At 30.5% G+C, this 25332-nt stretch overlaps 8 protein-coding genes across 21 annotated transcripts; 5 read left to right on the top strand and 3 right to left on the bottom strand.

Annotated features, from left to right (window-relative positions):
• Positions 1-21: 21 nt before the first annotated feature.
• LOC136779205 (protein C10) lies at positions 22-1519 on the top strand. The gene is made up of 4 exons (XM_066736667.1): positions 22-201; positions 292-354; positions 424-600; positions 670-1519. Exons 1-4 carry the CDS (start codon positions 177-179, stop codon positions 801-803), a joined length of 399 nt encoding a protein of 132 aa, XP_066592764.1. The 5' UTR covers positions 22-176; the 3' UTR covers positions 804-1519.
• A 418-nt stretch (positions 1520-1937) lies between these two features.
• Positions 1938-9467, bottom strand: lqf (epsin homolog lqf). 11 transcript variants are annotated; one of them, XM_066736657.1, is made up of 16 exons: positions 8484-8917; positions 7389-7436; positions 6973-7100; positions 6410-6502; positions 6058-6316; positions 5770-5969; positions 5646-5691; positions 5350-5512; positions 5144-5270; positions 4805-4898; positions 4680-4694; positions 4385-4515; positions 4014-4305; positions 3758-3934; positions 3587-3607; positions 3192-3329 (listed from the first exon to the last, which is right to left on the bottom strand). In XM_066736657.1, exons 3-15 carry the CDS (start codon positions 6985-6987, stop codon positions 3591-3593), a joined length of 1629 nt encoding a protein of 542 aa, XP_066592754.1. In that variant the 5' UTR covers positions 6988-7100; positions 7389-7436; positions 8484-8917; the 3' UTR covers positions 3192-3329; positions 3587-3590. The 11 variants fall into 11 exon arrangements, with proteins under 11 accessions (XP_066592745.1, XP_066592743.1, XP_066592746.1 ...); XM_066736648.1 differs by lacking the exon at positions 3587-3607 and having other exon boundaries at positions 1938-3329; positions 6973-7156; positions 8484-8914; XM_066736646.1 differs by lacking the exon at positions 3587-3607 and having other exon boundaries at positions 1938-3329; positions 8484-8914.
• On the top strand, positions 9084-11045 carry mEFTu2 (mitochondrial translation elongation factor Tu 2). Of its 3 annotated transcripts, XM_066736660.1 has the most exons (5): positions 9337-9441; positions 9548-9915; positions 9998-10369; positions 10459-10650; positions 10709-11045. In XM_066736660.1, the coding sequence occupies exons 2-5, from the start codon at positions 9637-9639 to the stop codon at positions 10985-10987; spliced, it is 1122 nt and encodes a 373-aa protein (XP_066592757.1). In that variant the 5' UTR covers positions 9337-9441; positions 9548-9636; the 3' UTR covers positions 10988-11045. The 3 variants fall into 3 exon arrangements, with proteins under 3 accessions (XP_066592758.1, XP_066592756.1, XP_066592757.1); XM_066736661.1 differs by having other exon boundaries at positions 9084-9915; positions 10762-10901; XM_066736659.1 differs by having other exon boundaries at positions 9094-9915.
• Positions 11046-11170: 125 nt separating this feature from the next.
• Positions 11171-13957, bottom strand: blw (ATP synthase subunit alpha blw, mitochondrial). Its single transcript, XM_066736658.1, has 8 exons — positions 13794-13957; positions 13360-13473; positions 12922-13271; positions 12487-12843; positions 12029-12410; positions 11797-11941; positions 11601-11718; positions 11171-11522 (listed from the first exon to the last, which is right to left on the bottom strand). The coding sequence occupies exons 1-8, from the start codon at positions 13857-13859 to the stop codon at positions 11411-11413; spliced, it is 1644 nt and encodes a 547-aa protein (XP_066592755.1). The 5' UTR covers positions 13860-13957; the 3' UTR covers positions 11171-11410.
• Positions 13958-14728: 771 nt separating this feature from the next.
• On the top strand, positions 14729-17040 carry Gbeta5 (guanine nucleotide-binding protein subunit beta-5). Its single transcript, XM_066735928.1, has 5 exons — positions 14729-15238; positions 15343-15479; positions 15668-15786; positions 15864-16221; positions 16298-17040. The coding sequence occupies exons 1-5, from the start codon at positions 15133-15135 to the stop codon at positions 16625-16627; spliced, it is 1050 nt and encodes a 349-aa protein (XP_066592025.1). The 5' UTR covers positions 14729-15132; the 3' UTR covers positions 16628-17040.
• A 162-nt stretch (positions 17041-17202) lies between these two features.
• Usp14 (ubiquitin specific protease 14) lies at positions 17203-19479 on the top strand. The gene is made up of 6 exons (XM_066735927.1): positions 17203-17391; positions 17515-17693; positions 17759-18223; positions 18295-18555; positions 18628-18916; positions 18998-19479. The coding sequence occupies exons 1-6, from the start codon at positions 17376-17378 to the stop codon at positions 19267-19269; spliced, it is 1482 nt and encodes a 493-aa protein (XP_066592024.1). The 5' UTR covers positions 17203-17375; the 3' UTR covers positions 19270-19479.
• Positions 19480-19761: 282 nt separating this feature from the next.
• Snap29 (Synaptosomal-associated protein 29kDa) lies at positions 19762-21436 on the top strand. Of its 2 annotated transcripts, none has more exons than XM_066736006.1 (3): positions 19762-19840; positions 19929-20302; positions 20377-21436. In XM_066736006.1, exons 2-3 carry the CDS (start codon positions 20024-20026, stop codon positions 20920-20922), a joined length of 825 nt encoding a protein of 274 aa, XP_066592103.1. In that variant the 5' UTR covers positions 19762-19840; positions 19929-20023; the 3' UTR covers positions 20923-21436. The 2 variants fall into 2 exon arrangements, with proteins under 2 accessions (XP_066592103.1, XP_066592102.1); XM_066736005.1 differs by having other exon boundaries at positions 19765-19840; positions 19918-20302.
• Positions 21437-21569: 133 nt separating this feature from the next.
• Cpr57A (Cuticular protein 57A) lies at positions 21570-25295 on the bottom strand. The gene is made up of 6 exons (XM_066736007.1): positions 25175-25295; positions 24323-24506; positions 23112-23326; positions 22046-22921; positions 21874-21961; positions 21570-21818 (listed from the first exon to the last, which is right to left on the bottom strand). Exons 1-4 carry the CDS (start codon positions 25271-25273, stop codon positions 22763-22765), a joined length of 657 nt encoding a protein of 218 aa, XP_066592104.1. The 5' UTR covers positions 25274-25295; the 3' UTR covers positions 21570-21818; positions 21874-21961; positions 22046-22762.
• Positions 25296-25332: the final 37 nt, after the last annotated feature.

Raw genomic sequence — 25332 nt, 5'->3', positions numbered from 1 at the left:
TCTGTCCTTATGTCAGGGGTCAGACGCTCTACAGTCTGTTTTGTTGTCATTTGTTACTAAATGCAAAGAATGTTGAAAATACTAACACTGTTATAATTTGTATAAGTTTGTATTTCTTCATTAACAAATCATTTTTCGTATAACGAATATTCTTTCAAAATACATACTGTTAAAAAATGTTTAAACTTACGTCGTTTTTAGGTTATGTTGGTTTATATTCTTTTACGCTATTTATCTAACAAATATATTCAAAATGAAATAGTTGAATGCATGGCAGTATTATAATTGCAGTGTTAAATGGTATTGAGCGAAAAATGACATCTCACGATAATTTTACATCAGAGACTATAAAAGGTAAATTATTTTTACTTGCAAATGAATGAAAACTTCAAATTTCATATATCTAAATTTGAATATTTTCAGCTGCTCTTACAGAAATTTTGGCAGCTTTGAATACTCCAGAAAATGTTAAGAAACTAACAGAAGCAAAGGAAAATTCAGGGAATGAAATGCTAAAAACTATGCTCTTTCTATTTCCATTTGTTACACAGGTTCAAATGGAAATCATAAAAAATTATGGTTTTCCAGAAGGGCGTGAAGGTCGGTATTCGATAATAAATATTAAAATATTGATTCAATTATATTTTATAAACTTCTTCTGTGCCATAGGTATTATTCAATTTGCACAGCTGATTAGAACTTTAGAAAAAGAAGACCCTGAAATAGAGCAAATGCATAGTAAAGTTCGCTCACATTTTCTTCCACCAATGATTACTAGTTCATCTACTGAGCCATCTTTGTAATTTTTAATACAATCTTTCTTATTAATCGCTATATGCTTGTATATATTTAGTATTTGTTTGTAAAGAGGAATTAATATTACATATGTCTGTATAATAATGTAAATTTATGTTTTGCTATTTATCTCAAAACATGTAGACTTTAAATTTGCTTCTTTTGTGTAAGAAAATTCCTTTTTCATCAATTTAAACATGCTGAGGTAGCATAAACAAAACATTTAATAAGATAAATTAAAAATTTTTACATTTATTTATATAATATAATTATATTAATAATAATAATCTTGTATTCTTTTATATCTATAGATTTCTGTAAACTAAACAAGTTTAATTAGCTTTCTCAACAAAATATAAAATTACATGCTTCATATAGTATACACAGTTTAGATTTTTTTACTGGAAAATATAAAGAAATAAAATATTAAAAATTCTATTGTGTGATACTCTTGTCTCTAACATCGTTAATAATATACAGTTACTACATAATTTACTGTAAAAACAGTGTTGCAGTTGCGATTAACTGTAGAAAGTTATTAAGAAATATTAACCAATTTTTATTTAAATTGTTTTAAAGCTTTTTCTCTTGCAAGAAAATATTTAAATAACATATTAAATATATAATATTTGAAACATAATTGGATTCATTCATTCCTTAATGAATAGTATGATATTAGTTAATAGTTACTGAAAGTGTTTAAATCGTGCAACCTATGACCAGACGTTAACCAAACAAATATAATTCCCGCCTACCGTTATCATTGTTACAATTAGTGAAAAAAATCACCTTTATATAAAACTGCAAAATGCATCGATGATTATTTTGAGAAAGAAATGCTGAGGTCATTATTTTATTAAATATTCGAAAGCTTAAACATTACTAATTTAATATATATATATATATATATAGTCTATTTTTGATTGGTGGAATTGACCAAAAAGAGTAATATTCGTACTTTGAAATATCACTCGCCCCTCTTTCTTTATTCCATTCCGAAAAAATAAACCTTATTACAAAAAGTAATACGGTTGAGTTTTCTCGGCTTATTCTTTTAAACAAATTATAATATTCTGTGTATGCATGACCAGTGCATTCTGTTGGTGCTAGGAGTTATTAATACATCTTGAGGAACAACATGCTACATTGTATATACAATTTGTTTTATGTAAATTAAGGTACAATTGTAAATTAATCGTATATGAATAAAATCAATGCACTTTACACTACAGTTCATCTGATTTCTTCTTTGAATAATAATTGAATTAATAGAATTTACGGAAAGAATTTCTTATATTTCATAAAATTAAATAATTTTCTCAAAGGCGTTGTTGGTACCATTTTACTAAAGATCAAAGTTTATAATTAAAACAGCAGTACAAGTAGTCATTATTGATCCACTTGGCCTACATTATCAATATTTCTACAGATTATCTTCCATCGGATGATTTCAGGCCCCCCAATATCGTCGTATAATTATTAATTACCAAATCATTAAAACTACAAGCTCATCAACCCGTGTATATTATGCACAACATTTCAATATGTATACTACTTTTATAATCATAATTTATGTGCATTTGTGCCAAATTATAAATGTTAAATACGGTACAAATTTATCACGTAAGAAAATAATGTTATCTGTTCTTATCCAGATTTTTTGATTTAATTCTATGCATGCATCTTTACAACTTTTGGCCGTATGTATCTCGAATTTATACATTACAAAAATTATATAATTATTACGAATTTTGTACAATCAACAAGTTGCATAATACACGCGTGTTATTTATAATAATTTCTATTTAACTTTTACATCTTTTTTAAATTCACGATTACAGTCTCAATCTCATTAATTGTTAAAAAAAAGCACATTTATTAGCGTTAAGCAAATTAAAATGATTTTAATCAATGGTTTTAACACTTCTTATATTAAATTCTCGCGCAATACCAGTGCACATGAAGCATCGGGCACCAGAATTAATACATACTTAAAAAATAAGTTTCATATGAAAAGAGCATGTATAAAATCTAGTATTACCTTGGATGCTGTTAAACGTTCAGTTAAAGTCTCTCTAACGCCACATATCTTGCATTCTTTCCGGTACCAAATGTTTAAAAGATTTTATTATTCTTACAAAGATGAACGTAATACGCAAAAAAATTTGCGCCGCAAGCAAAGAATCGTATTAAATATTATTGGAAACTCATAGCTCTTTCATTTACTGTATAATAATAATAGATATACTGTATTTTCAATTTAGGTCTTCAGGCTGCCTTCTTAACTGATGTATTCAAAACTATTTTACAATAAATCCAATCTTGCATTATGTTCGTATTATTTTAAATACTCCATAGATCTCATTTCACTGATTTGTATTGGACAGCTTAACAATTGCTAAGTAGCTACGATAAAAATGGATTAGCAGTAGTGACGGTGTTCGCCGCCCAAGGATCCTGTCGAATTTGATTGATCGAAGGACGGACCGGTGCTGCCGTTGTGGCAAATGGATTTGCTGCCAGTGATATAGTTGCTGTAAATTAAACAAAATAAACTTTATTTTTCATAATATTATACACTCATAAACCTTATAGTGATATTTAACGTAGCTAAAAACATAACAATTAAAATAGCCTAATGACAATAAATTGGAGAATATAAACATAATAAATGAAGGTATGACGCCGAAATATTTTCATAAAATCTAATAACTTCAATGTCTTCATTCATTATCAAATTAAGTACATGCGGTCATGCAATACTGTTTTTGATCCATTTCCTGATACTTACATATTTATTTCCAATGAAACGCTATTTTGTAGACATAACACATTACACAGTAGCTTAGTTTTTTCCCTTAATATATTATTTCGTTTCTATTGTTTTTTTAAATTCCATTCAATTTTAGATAATAATAAGCAATTTAATACTTGTTTCACTCAAGTCATATGAAGGGCTTACCTGCAGGTGCTGGTGCTGCTGTTTTTATTGCCGAAGCACTCACAAGATTGTCCAAATTAACTAGACCAGAATTTTCACCGAGGAACGATTGCGGTGTTTTCTTAACTGCTCCAGTACTCGAAGGTAGATTTTCTGTTATTGCTCCTAAATCAAATGGATCTGGTGACAATGTTCCTCCTAAAAACACAATAAGAAAAAAGAAATCAATAGAACTTTAGATACAATTATAAGTAAATATAGGCTTTTAAATATTTACCATTGTTAGTTATTTGTGGGCTTGCTGATAATTTTTTTCTATTGCTGATTACATCGAATTCGTCCAAATCGCCTAATGAACTTTCCGCGGGTCCACTATTATCATTTGAGAAGTTATTGAAGGCAGTTCCATTGTTCTTGAAACCATTGCTAGTTAAGTTAAAATTATTCCCCGATGGACCTGGTAATTTAAATCCGATATTTTGCGGAGATTGACCCGTGAAACCGAGGTTATGTGTTGAAGAAGCAGAATTGTTAAAAAGTGGAGATGACACTGTACCATCCCGCGCAGTCTGCATATACAGAATTTTATTTTTATTTACTTTTTACAGTTTCTTTAAACGTATGCGTTTGAGAACAAATGCTATATACCTGAAGCTTAGTCGAATCAGTTTCAATATTAGACGATGCTGGCGACCAAGGATCCGTTGTACGCGGAGAAACTGCAACAACGGAAGGTGCAGGTGCAGCAGTAGGAGCTCGCCACGGATCAACTGCAGCAGCTGAAAAAGTAATAATAATTTATGTAAACTCGAAGAGCATAAATGATTAACAAATCCTTTGGTATAATTTGTAATTAACGCACTGGCCATACAACATAATTTTTCTTTCGAATTACTAATATATCGTAAAACGATTGAAAAAGGTAAAAGCACAAAATATTTACCTAACGATTCTGCCCCTATCCAGTATTATTATAGTTGCATAGCGTGCAATAAGAATGTAAGGAGTTAAACTGTATTAGTATAAAAGCCACATAAAAAAATTATTACATTAACTATTGAAACCTACTTGGTCTTTGCGAGGTTACAGGTGCCCAAGGATCAATAGGTGGTGAAGTAGCGTTTGCCCCACCAGCTGATACGCTCCATGGATCACCTTGAGGCTGAAAATCAATTTTATACATTTTCGAATCTAATTTCTTATTGAATACACAGAAAATTTAGTTATAGCTTTATATAGTTTTATTTTCAACATTTTGTAGTACAATATCAAACTGCATACCTTATATTTATACAACAAAGACATGTCCAATGACTGTTGTGCGATTTATAAACAATTTATAAAAATGTGTCAGCATGCAGTATCAACCAAAATTAAACAGAACAAAGTCAATCAAATTCAATGTACCTGAGGCCGTGACGGTGGTGCAGTGATTGGGATTCCCCAAGGGTCAGTTTGCACAGAAGATCCAGATGCTCCTAAATTAACGTCTAATAAATCAAGCATATGACTCTTTTTCTCCGACTGTGGTGTTCTAAAATTGACATTGATCAATTATAACATATAAACAATTTTTACGATCTGTCGTTTACAGACAAAAGCGCTAGGCATACTTAAAGTCTTGTTGGCTCTGGCTGAGTGCTAACTGTAATCTAACGTCATCACTACGTCGTCTTTGTTCTTCCTGCTCTGCCTCCTCCCTTGACATTGCAAGAGCCAATTGCAGCTGTAACTCTTCTTCCCCCACTGTTTGAGGTCTTGCAGCTTCCAATTCAGCTAAGCAATAAAATTTACAAATCAATAACTGTATGATTAAAAAGTAATGTTGAAAGTTTTTTACAAAATTAATTTAAATACTAATGTATAAATTAAAGTTAAAAAGCATCATTAAATAAAAATGTAGTCATACGTCTAGACGCTGATTCAGCTAGATGACAAGGCTCCCAATCTTGAAACTGAAAGCATATATTTTAAATTTATGATAAAAACCAAAGGAAAATATTTGTTATTTTATATTCTTTTGTGAAACTTACATCGCTACTGACAGGTGACATTGTATCCAGGCCGTCGCTTCCAAACCCACTACCAGATTGAGCAAATCTTTCCTTCGCTTTCAATGCTCTAGCTCTTTCATTTCTTAACCTTTCATCATCTTTCAATAAGGCCACTAATTGTTTTGCTTTCTCTCGCACGTTAACTCCTTGGTCCTTATGCCCTTCCATATATTGGAAATCTAATTGCCCAAAGAGAAGTTACAGTATTATTAAGACTACTTAAGTTATACTATGTTATAACTGCAGTAAACAAGTAAAATTAGTTACCTTTTAAAGTCTGAATGGCAAAAATATTTTCTTTACATTGCTGTGCAACTTTCTCTGTGCCAGTTTTAATAAGATATTCTAAAAGGACCAGTGCTTTATAAACGTGTCTCCAATTTTTACCATGATCGTTTAATCTTTTCCATAGCATTTGCATAATTTCTGTAAAAGCCACAACATTGTAAGTCAAGTCAGCTATTTCTGCCATCAATGTACTGCTAGGACCCCATGGATCGTTGCTAGTGGCTTTTCTTACTGCTTTCTGTATAAAATTAGATTATATAAGAAGTCTGTCATCTAAGTTATGAAATTGTCATGATTAATGTGGCTCAATAAAATATAATAGTTTAATTACCTGAGCATTACTATAGTTATGGGCAAGATTCATAATATCTCTTCTGATGCCTGCTAAGTTCACCTGCATAACATCTTGTCCTTGTCTTCTCATCTAAAAATTCATTAGTAATATATAATACAAGAAAAAGCCTTCTAATTAACATACAAACCCATACTTGCTGCTGTTCTTAGTTAAAATTTTAACGATGCAACTAAGTAACTAATCATAATGTGAATGAGTTTTTATGATTATTCAAAGAATGTATTAAATTTCAGCAATAAATATGAGTGATGTGTTATTGATTAGTCAAACCACTAAACATTAACCTAATGATTATGTAAATAATATTATTAGCTGAAAGAATATATAGTATTTAGGTTAACAGAAATAACATTTTGGCTTATATATTACATTTGCAATACTGATTTGCATAATATGATAATGAATGAGAATTAATTGGAATAAAAATTTGACAGAATTTAATGAAAAATTTTTTCCTGGTACACATAAATTTTGGACACATTAAAATGGAGGGTTTTCCAAAGTGCAGAAACATATAATAGCCTTCGTTAAAACTTTACCTTCTCCATGGCCATTTTAAAAATGCTGTTCTTGTTCTTGCAATAAACTGCCAAATACTCCAATAGAAGAATTACGCCCAGCAATATAGCAAACTCCAAAATAGCCCAAATCAGGATTAAATCCAACACTATTAGATGAGTTGATAAATAAGCAGATATTTGAAAAAAATGAAACACCTATGTACTAAAAAATAATTTATTTAAATAAGCAAAGCTAATTATTGTTTCTACAATACTGAAATGTATTTAATTATGCAAATAAATATTGCAGTCATCATTAGGTAATTTTTAAAAAAACATGTTTTTTAATTATATTAGACGCAATAAGCATTTAAATTTTAAATGATACGTATGACCCCAATTTCTATTATAAAATATTATCGACTGCATGCTAGATAATATATAAAAATACTTACGTTGACTGATTTACTGAAATTTTACACCTTTTAGATTCTTCCTTTTTTCTGAAAGAAAAAAGAACCATTATCATATATAAATATCTTACAACTACTCATATACCTTATCTTATCATAAGAAGCTCTTTTAATATTTTTCAAGAAAAAGTATGACGGGACTATTAAAGTAAACAAACTTTTAATTATAAACCCTATAATCAAATTTTTCAGTGAAAAATTTATTCAAGTCAATACAGACAAAATATAATTTTTATAAAATTAAATCTAAATATCTTATTTTGCTAAAACAAAGAAAAAATGTCTATTTAATAAATATTTCAAATCAGCATTTATCTTGATACGAGACTTACAAATAATTCTAACAGAATACAGTTTATATCTAGATGGAATATTCTTTTATATTTTACAATTTCTTTTCCTGTTTTGTCATTCACTGTTCATTAACTATTATATCTGATGGATAAGATTTAAAAATCATTATTAGAATTGAAAATGGCCATCAAACAAGCTTGTGTAGCTATATGGATGGAACAATACACAGCAATCTGATTAAATTATTTAGTTCAAGAGAATCTTAATCTTTCAAATGTTAAGAAACGAATAAATCTGTTCCTTTACATAAGATAACCATTAATACAAAAATAAATAATTTATCACTTAAAATTAGAACAAACTAAACTTACAACTGCTTGTAATCCAAAAATTTTTGCATGTACTTTCTTGAAATTCCGAAGAAAAGAAGGTTCGTGCTACAAAGCAAAATAAAGAAACTATGACGAGACTATTCCGAAAGGTAAAAATTTCATGTGTATCTTTGAAATACTTAGATTTTTGTAGAATTAAATATTTAATATTTTTGATTTTATCGACAACAGAGTTCGGTAAATGATTGAAAAGTTAAATAAAATAGATATACAAGCATCATAATACTTTACAATTAGAAAACGATCGCTGAAGGAAATGCATTGAGCCCTGTAATCTTTCTTTCTCTACAATATACAGTTCGTTTCAACTACCATAGCAATATCCTCCATTTGGTACCGTTTTAGATCGCCATTGTTGGAAATAAATACTACAGTTCATCGAATCACTCACCTTGGCGTGTACTTGCTATTTGATACACGAATTTGTACAACCAAAACGAAAAGAATTAAATGTCACTTATCAACACTTATGACAACTTCATTCACAAGCTCTGCGAATTAGCAGTTACGAGGCAAGATGGCGCGCAAAAATATTTCCTCTTCCGTTCTCAATTTTTCATGATTCATTTGATTAGATGATTTCTTCTAAGTCATTTAGATTCAGAGCAATCAGACTCGTACTTAAAACTCCGTGGTCTTTAATTTTTTAATTATTCAGCGTGAAGTTCTTTAAACTTAACCGTAAATGTTACACGCTGGCTTATACTGGTGCGCAAAATCGTGAATGCACTGACGTTTATCTTGTTTTCGAAGCCATATATCTATCTAAGATGAACATTTCAAATTTCATTAAAACAATATTGAAGCTTTTTCACTCAATCCTTTTTACTATGATATAGTATAGATACAAAAAATATATTATGTACATTAATAAAAAAATGTAATGTGTTTATAGTATAAAATATATGAAAGTAGTTTATTTCATCCATTGATATTGGGGCATGTTTTCAATTATCACATTCATATGATTCATTTTATTCTGATAGTAAACATATACACATTTAAAGTTTAAAGTCTATTGAATTAAGGTTAAACTAATAATGAAGTTATCATAACCTGTATGTAAACTTAAAAGTGAACCATAAATCCAACAGGCTAGATATCATTTTTGTATTAATATTAACCTACTCAATGTTTTCCTAACAATCTATTCTAAAGCTACATGATTATCATATGAGCTAAAGAGATATCACAATTTGTAATTTAAAATAATTTAATGGTAAATTTGATTGTGCGTATTATATGAACAAGTGTAAATAGAAAATCTTGTAATGATTATTACAAAATTATTAAGAACTAATCTTATTAAAAATGCAACACATAACCTGCAAATTAAGGTGGAACAATCGGTATGGAATCCTTTTCAAACATTGCTGCCTTTCAAAAAAGTTAGAGCTCAACAATTTTCTAAAAAAGTTGATGCAGACACAGCATTAACTGAGATTTGTAATGTAGGAACCATAGGGCATGTAGACCATGGAAAAACTACATTAACTTCTGCCATAACTAAATATTTATCTGAAACAAACAAAAGCTGCACATATATGTCTTATGATGACATTGATAAAGCACCTGAAGAAAAAGAGAGAGGAATAACAATTAATATTGCCCATGTTGGATATGCAACTAAGTTAAGGCGATATGCTCATACAGATTGTCCAGGGCATTTGGATTTTATAAAAAATATGATTAGTGGTGCCTCACAAATGGATGGAGCAATTCTCTTGGTGTGTGCAAATGATGGTCCTATGCCTCAAACAGTAGAACATCTTTTATTAGCAAAGCAAGTAGGAATAGAGCATATAGTTGTTTTTGTTAACAAGGTAAACACATCATTATATAATTTTCAGTGATACAATTCTTTTCACAATTTATTTTATAAATAATGCCTTTCTTTTTATTTAGGCAGATTTATCAGACAAAGAGCTTTTAGAATTAGTTGAATTGGAAACAAGAGATTTATTATGTCAGTATGGTTTTGATGGAATTAATTGTCCTGTTGTATATGGCTCAGCACTTCTAGCATTGAAAGGAAATAATTCTGAATATGGTCTTCCTTCAATTGAAAAGTTATTGCATGCTTTAGATACTTACATACCAACACCAAAAAGAAACATTGATGTACCATTTCTCTTACCTATTGATACATATTTCAATATACCAGGAAGAGGTACAATAGTTGTTGGTACCTTGAAGAAAGGTAAAATTAAAAAAAATATGGGAGCACAATTGCTTGGCTTTGATACAAATCTGAGTACCAGTATTTCAGAAATTGAGGTATGTATTTTCCTTTAATACTATTCTAATTTGTCATACTAGTTGTTTTAATTTTGAATTGATTCCTTTTACAAAATAAATTACTTTAGATTTTTAGAAAAAAGGTTAAAGAGGCATATGCTGGGGAAAATTTAGGATTATTATTAAGAGGAATAAAGCATACTTCTGTGGAAAGAGGTATGATTCTTTGTGCAATTGGCTCACAACAATTTTCTAATCATTATGAAGCCCAAATATATCTTTTATCAAAACAAGAAGGTGGTCGTCATAAGCCGTTACAGGTAAGTAAAAAATTTGTTTCCATTGTTAATGAATTTCACTCTTAACTGGTTTTGTTAGGCCTCTGGGTACTGCACAATGCTGTACAGTGCAACATGGAGTCTTTATTGTAGGTTTGACTTATTGCTTGAACCTGAAAATAACATTTTAATGCCTGGAGAACATGCAAAAACCCTTATAACTTTGCAAGAATGTATGCCAATGGAAGTGGGTCAAGTATTTACAGTTCGAGAAAACAGAACAACTGTTGCTACTGGACGTATTACAAAAGTTCTAAACAAATTAAATTTCAATAAACGCAAAATGAATAAATTGATACTTCCCTCTTCAAAACAATAGAACTAGGTAAAAATTGTATAAGGTAATTTTTTAGAATAAATGTATTTTAAATTATATAAATAAAATTTATTTGAAAAAAAAAAAATGATAATAATGATAAGAAAAAGGATTTGTAATTCATTGTATTCTAAATTTCAATCAGCCTTAAACATACTTATTCAGGTAAAGTAAAAGTAACTGCAATTATCGAAACAGTATGTACTTCACTTTTATTAAAGATCAACTTTTAACTCGATAGCACAAATGTATCGCTACCTCATCGTTCAAATATGGAATAGTTTCATGACACCTTCGACGCTTATATGTCATTGACATTTCAGCATAATATATTGCAATAATGTATATATTAATTGTTCAGCGATTTTTATGTACTGTTTGTTTTATTACTTATCTAGACTGATACTTGATGATGGTATTTATACTTTACGAAAATGATGAAAGGAAATCAGTAACAACTTTCTTCATTTTTGCATCTGACGCTTCGCTAATAGTATTTTCTTTGGCAATGGTAGCCAAAAGATCTTTTTGTGTAGACCTAAAAGGAAAAAATATTTTAAAAAACCTTGCATTTAATTTATTCATATATTATTATAGGTTGTCTTTAATAGAGTACCTAATGTGTGCCAAGAATTCTTTTTCAAAAGCTGTGATTTTACTGGGGTCCATCTTATCTAAATAACCACGGACTCCGCAGTAGATAACAGCAACTTGCTCCTCAATAGCCATGGGGACTGTTTCAATAAAAAAAGAAAAAAATTCATTAAGAAATATAACATTACAATCTGAAGTAATATACGAAATGACATTACCATATTGACCCTGTTTCAACAATTCAGTCAACCTGACACCACGACTTAACAATTGCTGCGTGGCAGCATCCAAATCGGAACCAAATTGGGCGAAAGCAGCTACCTCACGATACTGAGCTAATTCCAATTTCATTGAACCAGCGACCTATGAAATAAAAAAAAATGTCCCGTACCATAAATGCGTTTTAAAGATATAATAAAAACATTTTTTATTCAAAATAAGAAAACGTACTTGTTTCATGGCCTTTGTTTGAGCAGCAGAGCCGACTCTGGAAACGGAGAGACCTACGTTGATAGCAGGTCGGATACCTTTATAGAACAACTCAGTTTCCAAGAAGATTTGACCATCAGTGATGGAAATGACATTGGTTGGAATATAGGCCGATACATCACCAGCCTGAGTTTCAATAATTGGTAAGGCAGTCAAAGAACCACCACCCATACTCTCATTCATTTTAGCAGCACGTTCGAGCAAACGAGAATGAAGATAAAATACATCACCAGGATAAGCTTCACGACCTGGAGGTCTTCTTAACAGCAGAGACATTTGACGGTAAGCTACGGCTTGTTTGGATAAATCATCATAGATGATAAGAGCGTGTTTGCCATTATCCCTATAAATACGAAGACGAGATATTAACATTATGTCAATTTTAAAATGACTCCTATACACGTTTTGATCCGCAATACCTAAAGAATTCTCCCATGGCACAGCCAGAGTAAGGTGCCAGATATTGAAGAGGGGCTGCATCAGATGCAGTGGCAGAAACAATGATAGTATAATTAATAGCTCCACTATCAGTCAATCGCTTTACGATTTGAGCAACGGTAGATCTCTTTTGACCAACAGCGACGTAGATGCAATACAGTTTCTTCTTTTCTTCTCCAGCATCATTGAATCGTTTTTGGTTTATAATTGTATCAATGGCAAGTGCAGTTTTACCAGTCTGACGATCTCCAATGATCAACTCACGCTGACCTCTACCAATAGGTACCAAGGAGTCTACAGCTTTAATTCCAGTTTGCATAGGCTCCCTAACTGATACTCTAATTTATGGCAAAAAATATATACAATAAATTTTAGTATGGCACAATCATATTTTAATAATGAAAACAAATAATTACCTTGGAATAATACCAGGAGCCTTAGTACCTATTCTGAACCTCAATTTGTTGTTAAGAGGTCCTTTTCCATCAATAGGATTACCTAAAGCATCAACTACACGGCCCAACAATTCATCACCAACTGGTACATCTACAATAGCTCCTGTACGTTTTACTATATCTCCTTCCTTAATATGTCTGTCATTACCAAATACGACAACACCAACATTGTCAGGTTCCAAATTCAAGGCCATACCCTTTAGCCCTGAACTAAATTCCACCATTTCATCAGCCTGAATATTTTTCAACCCATAAACACGAGCGATACCATCACCAATGCTGAGTACTCTGCCTGTTTCCTCAAGATTGGCCTATGAAATATATCGTTTTATTAGAAATTAATAAACAAAAATTTATTCTTTTGTATGGAGAAGATGAACTATGAGAGTTATGTCTTACTTTAGGGGCTGATCCAAGAATACGCTCCTCCAAGATGGCAGATATTTCAGCAGAACGCCGGCTGCAGGAGACATGGTATTTACGGGAGGCAATAGTTGCTGCAGGCCAATTCACCTTCAAATCCAAAAACAAATCATTATTTCAAAATGTACTCTCAAATAACATAACTTAAATAATCATTACATAACACAATGCTATTCTGTTTATGTAATATGGTAAGGTATCAATGTACTTGATATAATGTATTAATAGCAATGAGAGCTTGGGTTTTTCAAACAGTAGATTTTAAGGTAATAATAGTTTTTCAAGGAATTCATAAGACAAATAAGTTTAAACTTAATATTCGTTAAGAAACTAGGAAAAATGTCGGCATGTTCTATCGAATCCAGATTGATGTAACTAATCAATAAGTGTGTTATCATTTATGAAATTACCTGTAATGGAACACTAGGCACGTGTCTTGCCAAAGATGAGGCAAATCGTAAAGACAAAAGCGCCATTTCGAACTATTAATTGTCCGTCAAACGGACCACGAATTCAAAGGTGAAGAACGATTGAGGTACGGATCAGCAGAAGAACGTCCCGTTCAACCCCACTCCTTCATACATGCGCAGGAAATAGGTTTTCAACCATTTTCTTACCTATAGTCTCACTGTCTCAGTAGTTTCTTTCTCAAACTCTTATAAACTTTTCATTAAACTTAATCAACTTATTTACTCTTTTTTTCTCTTAATGCCAATTTTACACCTAAGAACATTTGTCTAATATTATATATCTTTTTAAAATACGTTGAAAAATAATTCTTTACCACTATCAAAGAAAGCTTCTGGGTTTGAGGTTACTTGTTGCTTTAGCGGAAATAACGCAGTAAAATGCGCCAAATTTGGTTTGAAATAACATCGAAAGTTCTCCAGTTTACAATTAAAATATTTTGTTTATAATACAAATATCTTTTCATGAAAAATGTATGAAAAATTACTTTTTTAAATAACGCAATTAATATATAACCTTAAAAAAAAAATGGCTTCAATTAGCATGCGTTAACCTTTACATACCTTATTTACGAATATTAATAATAGCTTGGCCTATAGACTGTGTATTATATAACTTTAACTGAATGAACTTTTTATCAGGGTGTTTAATGCGTTTATTAAATTTGAAGTACTTCTTGAGTTTAAATTCAACTTGATAATCTGTCTTGTATGAAGTTTTGAGTTTTTTTCTTTGAAAAACTTAAAATTATTAATAATTAAATATTGCCATCTAGTAATTGCAGAAAGAACTAATATAAATTCTGTATTCATTGCCGCATCGCCTATCGGCTATCGGTCGAAGTAGAGCTAAAGCGTCATTGCACCGGCGCCAAAGGTGCCGTGAGAAAACGCGAGATATGTATTGATTATTATGATTAAGTTTGTTTCAAACACCCAAAAGAATTAGTTTTTCGTGAAGTCAAATGAATAATTTAAAGAGAAGGCAGAAATATCATATTAGAGATTTATCAATGTATGCAGAAGTGAAATGTTTACACAATAATCACATATCAACTTTCTTAAATCTGCAAAGATGTCAGATGCTGGGTTTGGTGAATCACTGTTTATAGCCAATGGAATAAAGAGCTAATGAATAACATTTTACATAAAAAAAGTCTATTTAACATAATGACAGTGACCATAATAATCAATGCCAATTTACCTGAATATATCCTATAAATTAGTTACATTTCTCTTTGGTGAATTAGTCTACATGATTTATTAATTTAAGGAGGAAAATATGGATTCATCAACAGAATTGGAACACATTGAAAGGCTGGCTAAAGAGGCAGAGAGCTTAAAAGTTCGTCTGGAGGATGAAAGACAAAAGCTTAATGATGTTACACGTAAATATCTACAATCTTAGACAAAGTTTTTTTCAATAAAATACATATAGCATTCTCTAGTATATTATTTAATTTATTATTTTATTCTAAATTACTTTTTATAGTTGCTAGTGTTGCTGATAGGCTAGAAGTAATCAGTTGTATAAATGTTAAGCCACGGCGTGTATTAAAAGGACATCAAGCAAAAGTACTTTGTTCTGATTGGTCTCCAGATAAACGTCACATTGTATCCTCTTCTCAGGTAATACTAATTATTGTCTTTTAAGATAAATTACATTAAAAATTAGGATAGGATCAATACTATTAATCTTTAAATAAAAGACAGAAGCTTCTCAGTAGTATTTATTCTTAAGTTATTTACTACAATATCTCTTGATTTATTTTTAATACATCTTATATACACTTTATACTTTATTTAATATTTTTTAGGATGGGAAAATGATAATATGGGATGCTTTTACCACAAATAAGGAGCATGCTGTTACTATGCCAACAATCTGGGTAATGGCATGTGCGTATGCACCAAGTGGTGCCCTTGTAGCATGTGGGTATGTCATGTTTATATAACTATGGATGTTCTTTTTACTTCTTGTTTTCCTTTAATTTATTTATAAATTAAATATAGGGGTTTGGATAACAAAGTAACAGTTTACCCATTGAGTCTTGAAGATGATGTCTCAGCTAGCAAGAAGACTGTTGGTACACATACATCTTACATGTCATGCTGTGCTTTTCCCAATAGTGATCAGCAAATTTTGACTGGTAGTGGTGATAGCACATGTGCATTATGGGATGTTGAAAGTGGTCAATTACTACAAAGTTTTCATGGACATTCAAGTGATATTATGTCTATTGATTTGGCACCTAGTGAAGCAGGTAATACATTTGTATCAGGTAGTTGTGATAAAATGGTTCTAATATGGGACATGAGAAGTGGTCAATGCGTACAACGTTTTGAAGGACATTTGTCTGATGTAAACTCAGTATGTATTTTTTTATTCTACAATATTATTTCTTGTTTATTTAACTTATTAACTAAAACATTTCTTATTCTGCAAGGTGAGATTTCATCCAGGAGGAGATGCTGTGGCTACAGGCTCAGATGATGCTACTTGCCGCTTATTTGATTTGAGGGCAGATAAAGAAGTAGCAGTTTATGCAAAAGAAAGTATTATATTTGGAGCTAATGCTGTTGACCTCAGTGTGAGTGGTAGACTCCTTTTTGCTGGATATAATGACTATACAGTGAATGTATGGGACACCTTAAAATGCCAAAGAGTAGCTTTGCTTTATGGACATGAAAATCGAGTTTCATGTTTAAGAGTATCTCCAGATGGAACTGCACTTTCCACTGGAAGTTGGGATGCAACATTAAGAGTTTGGGCTTAGGATATACTCTCCTAGTAATTTGTGATATTATTTCATATAATAGATTATTTATGCAATATCTATAAATACTCAAAGATATATAGAACCAAAGATTTCACCTACATCCACATAAGTGATTATTAGATGCATGTACTGTATATTAAACACAGTAAATTTAAGACTAAAATTGTATTCATTATAGTATAGCCATACAGTATGTATTGTTGTGATCTAATATTATCAATAATATAGTATTGATTCTCACAACAGGGATCAATGAGAAAGAAAACTTTCTAGAAATATTAAACAAACTTGTTTTCATTTAAAGTTGTTTTCATATTTCTTTAAAAGAATCAAACATTATTTGACAGAACATCAAATATTAGGCTGGTCCTAAATTTTAGAAAATTTATAGAATGATTCCTTAAATTAATTTAAAAAATCAAATGTAATAAAGAATAAATGAGAAAACTGCAAATATTTTTACATATCAATGTTATTATTTCAATAGAGTTTTATTATTTTTGTATCTTTATGTAAAAATAATTTCTACAGCGAAGATTGTTGGCCACCTAGTAGCTGGAAGAGTAAGTATTGTCCAGTATTGTCTAAACTTGTGTGTATGGCGCCGGGTGTCAATGAATCTGACTTGCATTTTGGAATTTTATAGAAGTTACCATTTCCATGAGGAATAAGTGATTATACCTTATAATTAATTTTAATATATCAGGTATTTTTTAAAAAGTTTTTAAAAAAAAGAAATACAAAAATGCCGCAGTACACCAGTAAGTAATTTAGTAATTTTTTATGATTTGTGAAACTAACCTAAGAAAATGAAATGTTTATATTTGAAAAGATATGATTAATTAATGCTTTTGAATTCAATTGATTTTTCTTTAATATTTTAGTTAAAGTTAAATGGGGCAAGGAATTATTTCCAAATGTTGAAGTAAATACAGATGAAGAGCCAATGTTATTTAAAGCTCAACTATTTGCGTTAACAGGTGTACAACCTGAAAGACAAAAGGTTATGCTAAAAGGAACAACACTAAAAGATGACGACTGGGGCAACATTAAATTAAAGGATGTAAGACTACTTTTATTTAAGAATTATATTTTCTTATAATAAAAAAATTGACAATTTCATTAAAGGGTGTTATGGTACTAATGATGGGCTCTAAAGAAGAAGATATTCCAGTGCAGCCGATAGAAAAGTCTATATTTTTAGAAGATATGAATGAATCTGAATTAGCTACTGCTTTGGATTTACCAGCTGGTCTAACTAATTTAGGAAATACTTGTTACCTAAATGCTACTGTTCAATGTTTAAAAACTGTTCCTGAGTTAAGAGATGCTTTAAAAAGTTTTTCTGGCAATTTGGCAATTGCTGGTAATTCATCTCTTGTACCTGCTCAAAGCATTACTGCTGCTCTTAGGGACTTATATGAAAGTATGGATAAAGGCTCAACACTTCCCCCAGTTGTCCTTGTACAAGTGATGCACTTGGCATTCCCAAGGTTTGCTGAGAAATCAGAACTTGGTGGTTTTCAACAACAAGATGCTAATGAATGCTGGACTGAATTAATCAGAATGCTACAACAGAAATTACCAGCTAAGGTATAAATATTTTAATATATTTTGTTAATAAATCAGAAAAATTTTAATTTAAAAATGTTTTGTTAAAACAGGAGAATCCTAATGCAACTAGTGAGCAATCTAAACCACGCTCGATCATAGAGCAATATTTTGGAGGAACATTTGATACTGAATTAAAATGTATTGAATCTGAATCCGAGCCACCAACTAAGAGTAAAGAAGATTTTCTCCAACTTAGCTGCTTTATATCACAGGATGTGAAATATATGCATTCTGGGCTAAGAAATAAAATGCAAGAGCAATTGGTTAAAATGTCTCCAACTCTTAATAGAAATGCAAATTATTTAAAAATGGTAATTGTATAAACATACAAAATTACATATAATTTAATGAAAGTTTAATTTTTTCTAATCTTTATTTTTCAGTCAAAGATAAGTAGGCTTCCAGCATATCTAACCATTCAATTTGTTCGTTTCTTCTACAAAGAAAAAGGAGCAATAAACGCAAAAATATTAAAAGATGTAAAGTTCCCACTTGACTTTGATGCATTTGAATTGTGTAGCAGTGAGTTACAGAATAAACTTATTCCAATGCGTGAAAAATTCAAGGAACAAGAAGATAAATTAGTAGAGCAAGCTCATAATGTAAAGGATAAAAGAGATAAAGTGGAAAGTAAGAAAAAAGTAAAACAAGAGCCTTATTGGTTTGAAGATGGTAAGATATTGGGGTTTATCTTAGATGTTTTATATATATTTAGTAATATATATAAAGTTTGACCAATTTATTGCTGTACAGATCTAGGATCGAATAACAGTGGTTATTACACTTTACAAGCTGTATTAACCCATCGGGGTCGTTCGAGTAGTAGTGGTCACTATGTAGCATGGGTCCGTCAGAAAAGCGATGTGTGGTTAAAATGCGATGATGATACAGTAAGTGCTGTTACCAGTGAAGAAGTACTGAAGTTAAGCGGAGGTGGAGACTGGCATTGTGCATATGTTTTACTGTACGGCCCACGAATTCTAGAATTACCAGAAGAAGACTCCACTGAACCAAATGAGAACTAAATCATTTATAACTGAATTTCTGGAGCTTATCATCGCAGCGCTTCTATATAGGATGACTTTGAAGAAAAATGCATTTATTTTACCTTTTTAAATTAAATATAAATTTTGTAAAGTGTAGTAACACTTGAAATTTGTTTAAACTGCTGTAAGCCAAACTTTAAAGTTTTTTCACAAGTAAACAGATGCAGTATAATTTATAAATAAAAATCATTTTAAAGTTATATATTTATTTAAAAGTCGATGAAGGTGAATTTGGGTTTTAACCTTATACTATGTTAGACGATAAATATCGAAAATATGAATGCTTGAAATAATTCCCATAATATACGACCGAAGTGTGTTTTATTGCATATTTTTCAGTTTGAATGATTTTTCAATTCAAGGTTGTATATTTTTAATTATCCACTGTATTTTGTGTTTTATTTTAGAACACACTTTAGTATCATTTTGGGGCCTTGGGGATGGGGGCGGGGGTCAGCATTCAGCAATGGAGATGGAGAGTCGAATGAGTCGATTCGAGTGAAGAATGAAGACAGATGAATTGTCTTGAATTGTGGTCGTAGTTATTGAGGTTAGTCAAGTTAGTGAGGATTATAGTGTTTTGCCTTGCAGTAAAGTGTCTTATTTATTAGCATTGTTTGATATTAGCTTGTATTTAGGATTGATAGTAAAGTCATTGAAAGTGACGTGTTCTGAGTAATAAAGTCAGCTGCTCCTGCATCAAAGATTAAACAACAGAATAAGATTTTTTATAATGGCTAGTCAAAATTATTTAAGTAATACGAAAAATCCATTTTTTTCAATAGAGGATGACGTTGATGATGAAACTTTTTTAAAAAACGCTCCTCCTAGAACACCCGCCCCCTCGTCTTACAACAATCATAATTATATTAATTTCGATAATGAACTAGAAGAAAAGCATCAGGATCTGGTACAGCGTAAGAAAGAGATTGAAAATCGTACGATTCAATCATCGGAAAGATCCATTTCGCTTTTGCGAGATTCCGAGCAAATTGGAGCAGCAACTGCTGAAGTAATTATTATATCTTTTATTATTTTTCATACCTATACTAACTTTACAATACTTATAGAATGCACCTTTTTTAGGAACTGATTAGACAAAGAGAACAATTGGAGAGAACAGAGAAAAGACTAGATGATATTAATAGCTCTTTAAGATTTAGTCAGAAGCATATACAAGGAATAAAAAGTGTATTTGGAAGCTTAAAAAATTATTTAAGTGGCAGGTCAATAGATGCCCCAGCTCCATCAACAGTTTCTCCAAAATTATCAGAATCAACTAGTACAGGATCGATGTCCACCTCTCCAGCATTGTTGAATTCATTAGAGCGAAGTCCAAATGCCTTGTCGGCTTCCCATCCAGCTCTGAAGCAGCGTGGAATTTTTTATGAGGACAATGAGGATATTGATCAATATACAAATTCAAAAAGCAAAGACTTAACTGCGGTTTTGGGGAAAAACCTAGATGAAATGAGTGGATCCATAGCAAAATTAAAAAATTTAGCTATTGGTTTATCTGAAGAAATTGAATCTCAAAATGACTTAATTGATAATATTACTGACAAAACGGAAAAAGCTGATATAATGTTACAAAAGCAAAATAAAGATCTTACACACTTATTGAAAAAGTAAGCCAAATATTTTTTTAAAGTTTGAACATAAAAATTATGAATGAAAAAAAAATAGAAGCTAGAGTTTTATTATAACAAATATGTATGTAGCTTTAATTAAAAGTATAGTGTATATTTGGTTTAGCAAAATACATATCATTTATATTTAATTAGAGTAATATCTTTTAATCCATCTTAGTGGAAGTCATAATTCAGAAATAACTTTTATCAATTATTAATTAGTAATGTTATTTGTTCTTAATTTTTCCATAGTGATATTAGAAGAATGTATGTATATGTATATATTTTTCTTTTTATGCATATTTTTAATCTGTATATATTACATTTCTATATCAATATTTTGTTTGAAAATACCTGCTCAGAGAAATATGAAATAAAAATGAATAATCATAAATCCTGGTCTGAAGCTATTATATTAGTTACTATAGTAATATGTTAATAAGGATATTATTTAAGTGGAAACAATTATATAATTATATACAATGATATTAATAAATTATACAAATGCAATTTGTTTAATGCTTTATTGGAAAAACAATGAGATAAGACATTTTAAAGATTTTATAAAATAATATCAATATAGGAAGATAGCCATAACATTACGATGCATAGGAGATTATAATCATAATAAATCTGCCAATGTTGGTGAATAAAAATAATAAATATTACAAATATACATCTCATCTTAATTTTGTCTATACTTTTATATAATTCAATTGTTTTAACACTAAAGCTGTCATCAGCCATCACATAAGTAGCTGGTTTTAAAATGTAAAAACTGTGTAAAATGTGATGGATAGGTTTACTATTAAAAATCCTATCCACGAGACATTATTCTTTGAGCCATTTGCATTCTTAGACCATCAGCACTTTCAGTACCATTACTACCAGGAAACCCTGTCAATTGATAGAAATATATATTACAATAAATTAATCAAAATTTAATTCTCACCTCCAAAACCTGGTATCCCTCCGCAAGCAAAGCTTCTTCCATCAAAGCATAAGGATGATTTTAGTAATAAGGGTTTTGCGTTAGTCATCTAAAGAAAAAGACACGATATTCAAACGTAAATTACATTAATCTTATTTACATTCCAAAGCGTTCTTAAGCAAAATTAAATTACCATTATGAACACTACCAAAACGAAAGCAAAATAATGAAAACTTGGAAAATACATTTTTTTACAGCTGGCACATACAAATCACTGTTGTTTCTGCGCTCTTCCTCTTCTTTTATATTTGAAAAATTTTGCTTATCTTTTATCCAAATTGATTTTAGCTGTCACGGTGCATCCTGCTGTATTAAAAAAGCAATATAAAAATTACGTAATATACAATGTATTTAGTGAAGAATTAGGAACGTCGTAATCAAGGGGAAATCTTAATTATTTAATAAAGCAGGATAATAAATATTATCCAAACGAAATAATGACTGAAGCAGAGAGAGCCTAAGGAAAACGTGATTCTGCTCGATCAATGTGTACTTAGAATTATATACGTTATTATTTGTATAAAATAGAAAACAGTGATTTATTTAATTAAATATAAATTACATTTTAATCGAGAATAGCGTCGCTCCTAAAAATACCAACATTATTAAATGAACTATGTTAAAAAAAAGTGTGTGACATTTATAACGTATTTAAATTATTAATAACTATTTGAGGAAGGGGTATAATTCTTATTAAAATTTCATTGACATAAGAAAAAAATAAATAATTATCTGGGGTAGTGAAGAAAAATTGATAATTGTTGAAAATAGTATGTGATAAACTGGTAATCACGGATTATGTCAACTTTACAATTTTGATGATAACGGAAAATCGAGCTTTTCGGATTTTTTAATAAGTTTGATGACCAGTGACGTCATTAGCGATCGAAGTTGCTTCGTAGGCTTGACGGTCGGCTTCTCTTTGGGCAGCTATTAATGCGTGTTGTTCGGCGATTCTTTTGTACAGCTCGAAATGTCTGTCCTTAGCTCTCGCCACACTTGCAGAATCCTGAAATATTTTCGATTGTGATCAGTGAAAGTGTCTATCGTATATATTCTTTTATCCCTCCCCTCCTTCACAGCTATACTCCCTCTGTTATTATAAATTAGCTTAAACTATATATATATATATATATGTTAACATATTTTTATTTATTTTAATTAAAAATATTCGAGTCATTTTTAAAATTAATTTGTACCCTTGGTAAATAAGCTGACGTTCCTTGAGAGTTCATAGCAGCGATTCTGTCGTAAAGCCTAAAGTGTTTTTCCTTTGCTTGTTTCACAGCTTCGGAATCAACAGGCTGTGCAAGCGTGTCATCGTAATTTATCAATAATGGACGAAATCCATGCTCGTCAGCAACATATTGCACCGTACGGATTTTATGCTTTGGATCCACGAACGAGTAGCTTCCTACAAAAATATGACATTTATAATTTATTTACAATTTGTAGTTGTATATGGCTCCTTTGAGAGATTTAATTAATACGTAATGAAAAATGAGTAATACATTGCGAATTATTTATTTCTTTGTTGATTAATTACGAGAATTATAAGCCTGGACTGGATCATTGGTGGATCTCGTAGGGGTATTAAAATAAGCTAGGAATGTATTGTTACGTAAACAAATGAGTGAAATAATATAATGCGAGTTATTATCACTGTTTTAGTATTTTTAGACACATTTTTTTTATAATTAGTTAAAAAAATTGATGCACGTAAGCTAGCTGGACCGGATTCTTGGTAAATCATATACGATTAGCAAAATAAATTACTATTTCATTGTTATGTAAGCATATGAGTACAATAATAACACATTATCACTTTTTTTAATGCAATTTTTTGTTAATTAACAAAACAAAACTTAAAAACTATACCCTAGACAATTCCTGGATTCTTGGTAGTTCCTGTAGGAAAATCAAAATAAGCTGTGATTTCATTATTACATAAGCAAATTTGTACAATGATAATAGCAATTATTATCATTTTTTTTCTTCTATTTCAGATACAGTTTTTTTATATAAATAAGAAAAATCTTGCACAGTTACCCTGGACCATTGTCCAATCGTCTACGGATTCTTGGTGAATCCTGTATGAGCATTACAATAACCTGTACGATTTCATTGCATTATGTAAAACAGTGAGCGCAATATTAATGCAAATTATAATTCCTTTTTTCAGTTTTTTTTTAAATATATTTTTTTATTAATAAAAGATTCAGCACAATTATTCTGGACCGTTTCACAATCGTCCTCAGATTCTTGTTTCGTGTGTAGGAGTAACACATTAATAGCTATAGGATTTCATTATTACATAAGAAAATGTAATGGAATAATATTACGAATTATTATTACTTTTTTTTCAAATAAAGTTTTTTTTGTTAATAAAAAAATCTGGGTATATAGTTACCTTGAACAGTTCCAGAGCCATCTCCAGATTCTTGATGAATCCTGTCGGAGTGTCCTGGATACCTCCCAGCCTTATATTCGAAGCTGTATGGCCTTGGCGGGGGTGGAGGTGTAGTGGACGTGGGATATTCCGAAAAAAGATGGGAGACATCCCCTAGGCAAGGGCCAACCAGGACGAGTGCTATCTAATATTACAAAAAATATAATTTAATGTAAACATTGTCATACTCGAAATTAATATTAATTGCTTCAAACTTTCGATTAAGAGTATCTCTGTACGGAAAAAGTCTAGATGTATTTGCGAGACAAGAAAATTCCAATTCTATTACGAAACGATTATAATCGTGCTCACGTGGTATAGTATATATAATATACATATATACCGGGTGTGAAATTAATTCGCAGATAGATAGAGGGGGAAAAGGCTATGAATTTTGTTGACTCTATAGTTATATATAAACTTAATTAAAAATGCATTATATATTTGTCAGGGATTAAAAAGTAATTTCATTCGTGGCACCCTATAGGACATAGGTCAACGTTGGTGACTAATAGGATGCTTCGAATTTAAGAACATTAATATCTTTTTAATTAATTTCTGGATTTATATATTTAATTAATTTTTTATTCTTGGTGACTCATTCACTATTCATGGTTTTTAGGTGGACTCAAATTAATTTTACACCATATATAGTATTATATATGTACCTATACAAGCATTAAATATGAGAAAGCTTGTGAATTAATGGAAATTAAGGAATGAAAATTTTCTTTATAAATTGAGTAAGGATATTTTCGACATTGATTAACGATAATGAATATTAATTATTAAATAATTAATGATTTAACTTACGATGAAAGTCTCCATGGTCACACGCTGATACGAACTGGCGATACTCTTCATTTTACTGGTAGGCGTCAACTGAGAGAAGTTGTCTGGTGAAAGTAACATAAGAGACTAACGAAAAGGATTGAGGCAGTTTTGTTCTTGAATCATATACTTGGACTCAC

This window comes from Prorops nasuta, unplaced genomic scaffold (assembly GCF_024137725.1).
Source record: "Prorops nasuta isolate Cenicafe-Biocafe unplaced genomic scaffold, Cenicafe_Pnas_1.2 PNAS00015, whole genome shotgun sequence".
In the NCBI taxonomy this organism is placed as follows: Eukaryota; Metazoa; Arthropoda; class Insecta; order Hymenoptera; family Bethylidae; genus Prorops; species Prorops nasuta.
Note: the sequence above shows the minus strand (reverse complement) of the source record. Positions and strands in the feature narration are given on the sequence as shown.

Coding starts and splice junctions, on each gene's coding strand:
- lqf (XM_066736648.1), bottom strand. Junction 5,970..6,057: donor TGCCATTCAGACTTTAAAAG/GTAACTAATTTT, acceptor TTGGGCAATTAG/ATTTCCAATATATGGAAGGG. Junction 4,306..4,384: donor CTGATTCGACTAAGCTTCAG/GTATATAGCATT, acceptor CTGTATATGCAG/ACTGCGCGGGATGGTACAGT.
- Usp14 (XM_066735927.1), top strand. Junction 18,224..18,294: donor AACAGAAATTACCAGCTAAG/GTATAAATATTT, acceptor TTGTTAAAACAG/GAGAATCCTAATGCAACTAG. Junction 18,556..18,627: donor ATGCAAATTATTTAAAAATG/GTAATTGTATAA, acceptor TTTATTTTTCAG/TCAAAGATAAGTAGGCTTCC.
- mEFTu2 (XM_066736659.1), top strand. CDS start 9,364: ATGATTATTACAAAATTATTAAGAACTAATCTTATTAAAAATGCAACA. Junction 9,916..9,997: donor TAGTTGTTTTTGTTAACAAG/GTAAACACATCA, acceptor CTTTTTATTTAG/GCAGATTTATCAGACAAAGA. Junction 10,651..10,708: donor GTCGTCATAAGCCGTTACAG/GTAAGTAAAAAA, acceptor TGGTTTTGTTAG/GCCTCTGGGTACTGCACAAT.
- LOC136779205 (XM_066736667.1), top strand. CDS start 177: ATGTTTAAACTTACGTCGTTTTTAG. Junction 202..291: donor TAAACTTACGTCGTTTTTAG/GTTATGTTGGTT, acceptor TTATAATTGCAG/TGTTAAATGGTATTGAGCGA. Junction 601..669: donor TTTTCCAGAAGGGCGTGAAG/GTCGGTATTCGA, acceptor TCTGTGCCATAG/GTATTATTCAATTTGCACAG.
- Snap29 (XM_066736006.1), top strand. CDS start 20,024: ATGGCTAGTCAAAATTATTTAAGTAATACGAAAAATCCATTTTTTTCA. Junction 20,303..20,376: donor TTGGAGCAGCAACTGCTGAA/GTAATTATTATA, acceptor CACCTTTTTTAG/GAACTGATTAGACAAAGAGA.
- Gbeta5 (XM_066735928.1), top strand. CDS start 15,133: ATGGATTCATCAACAGAATTGGAACACATTGAAAGGCTGGCTAAAGAG. Junction 15,787..15,863: donor GGTGCCCTTGTAGCATGTGG/GTATGTCATGTT, acceptor AATTAAATATAG/GGGTTTGGATAACAAAGTAA. Junction 16,222..16,297: donor ATTTGTCTGATGTAAACTCA/GTATGTATTTTT, acceptor TTATTCTGCAAG/GTGAGATTTCATCCAGGAGG.
- Cpr57A (XM_066736007.1), bottom strand. CDS start 25,273: ATGTTACTTTCACCAGACAACTTCTCTCAGTTGACGCCTACCAGTAAA. Junction 24,507..25,174: donor TGACCATGGAGACTTTCATC/GTAAGTTAAATC, acceptor TTGTAATATTAG/ATAGCACTCGTCCTGGTTGG. Junction 23,327..24,322: donor TGGCTCTGGAACTGTTCAAG/GTAACTATATAC, acceptor ATATTTTTGTAG/GAAGCTACTCGTTCGTGGAT.
- blw (XM_066736658.1), bottom strand. CDS start 13,859: ATGGCGCTTTTGTCTTTACGATTTGCCTCATCTTTGGCAAGACACGTG. Junction 13,474..13,793: donor TGCCTAGTGTTCCATTACAG/GTAATTTCATAA, acceptor TTGGATTTGAAG/GTGAATTGGCCTGCAGCAAC. Junction 11,942..12,028: donor AAACAAAGGCCATGAAACAA/GTACGTTTTCTT, acceptor TTTATTTCATAG/GTCGCTGGTTCAATGAAATT.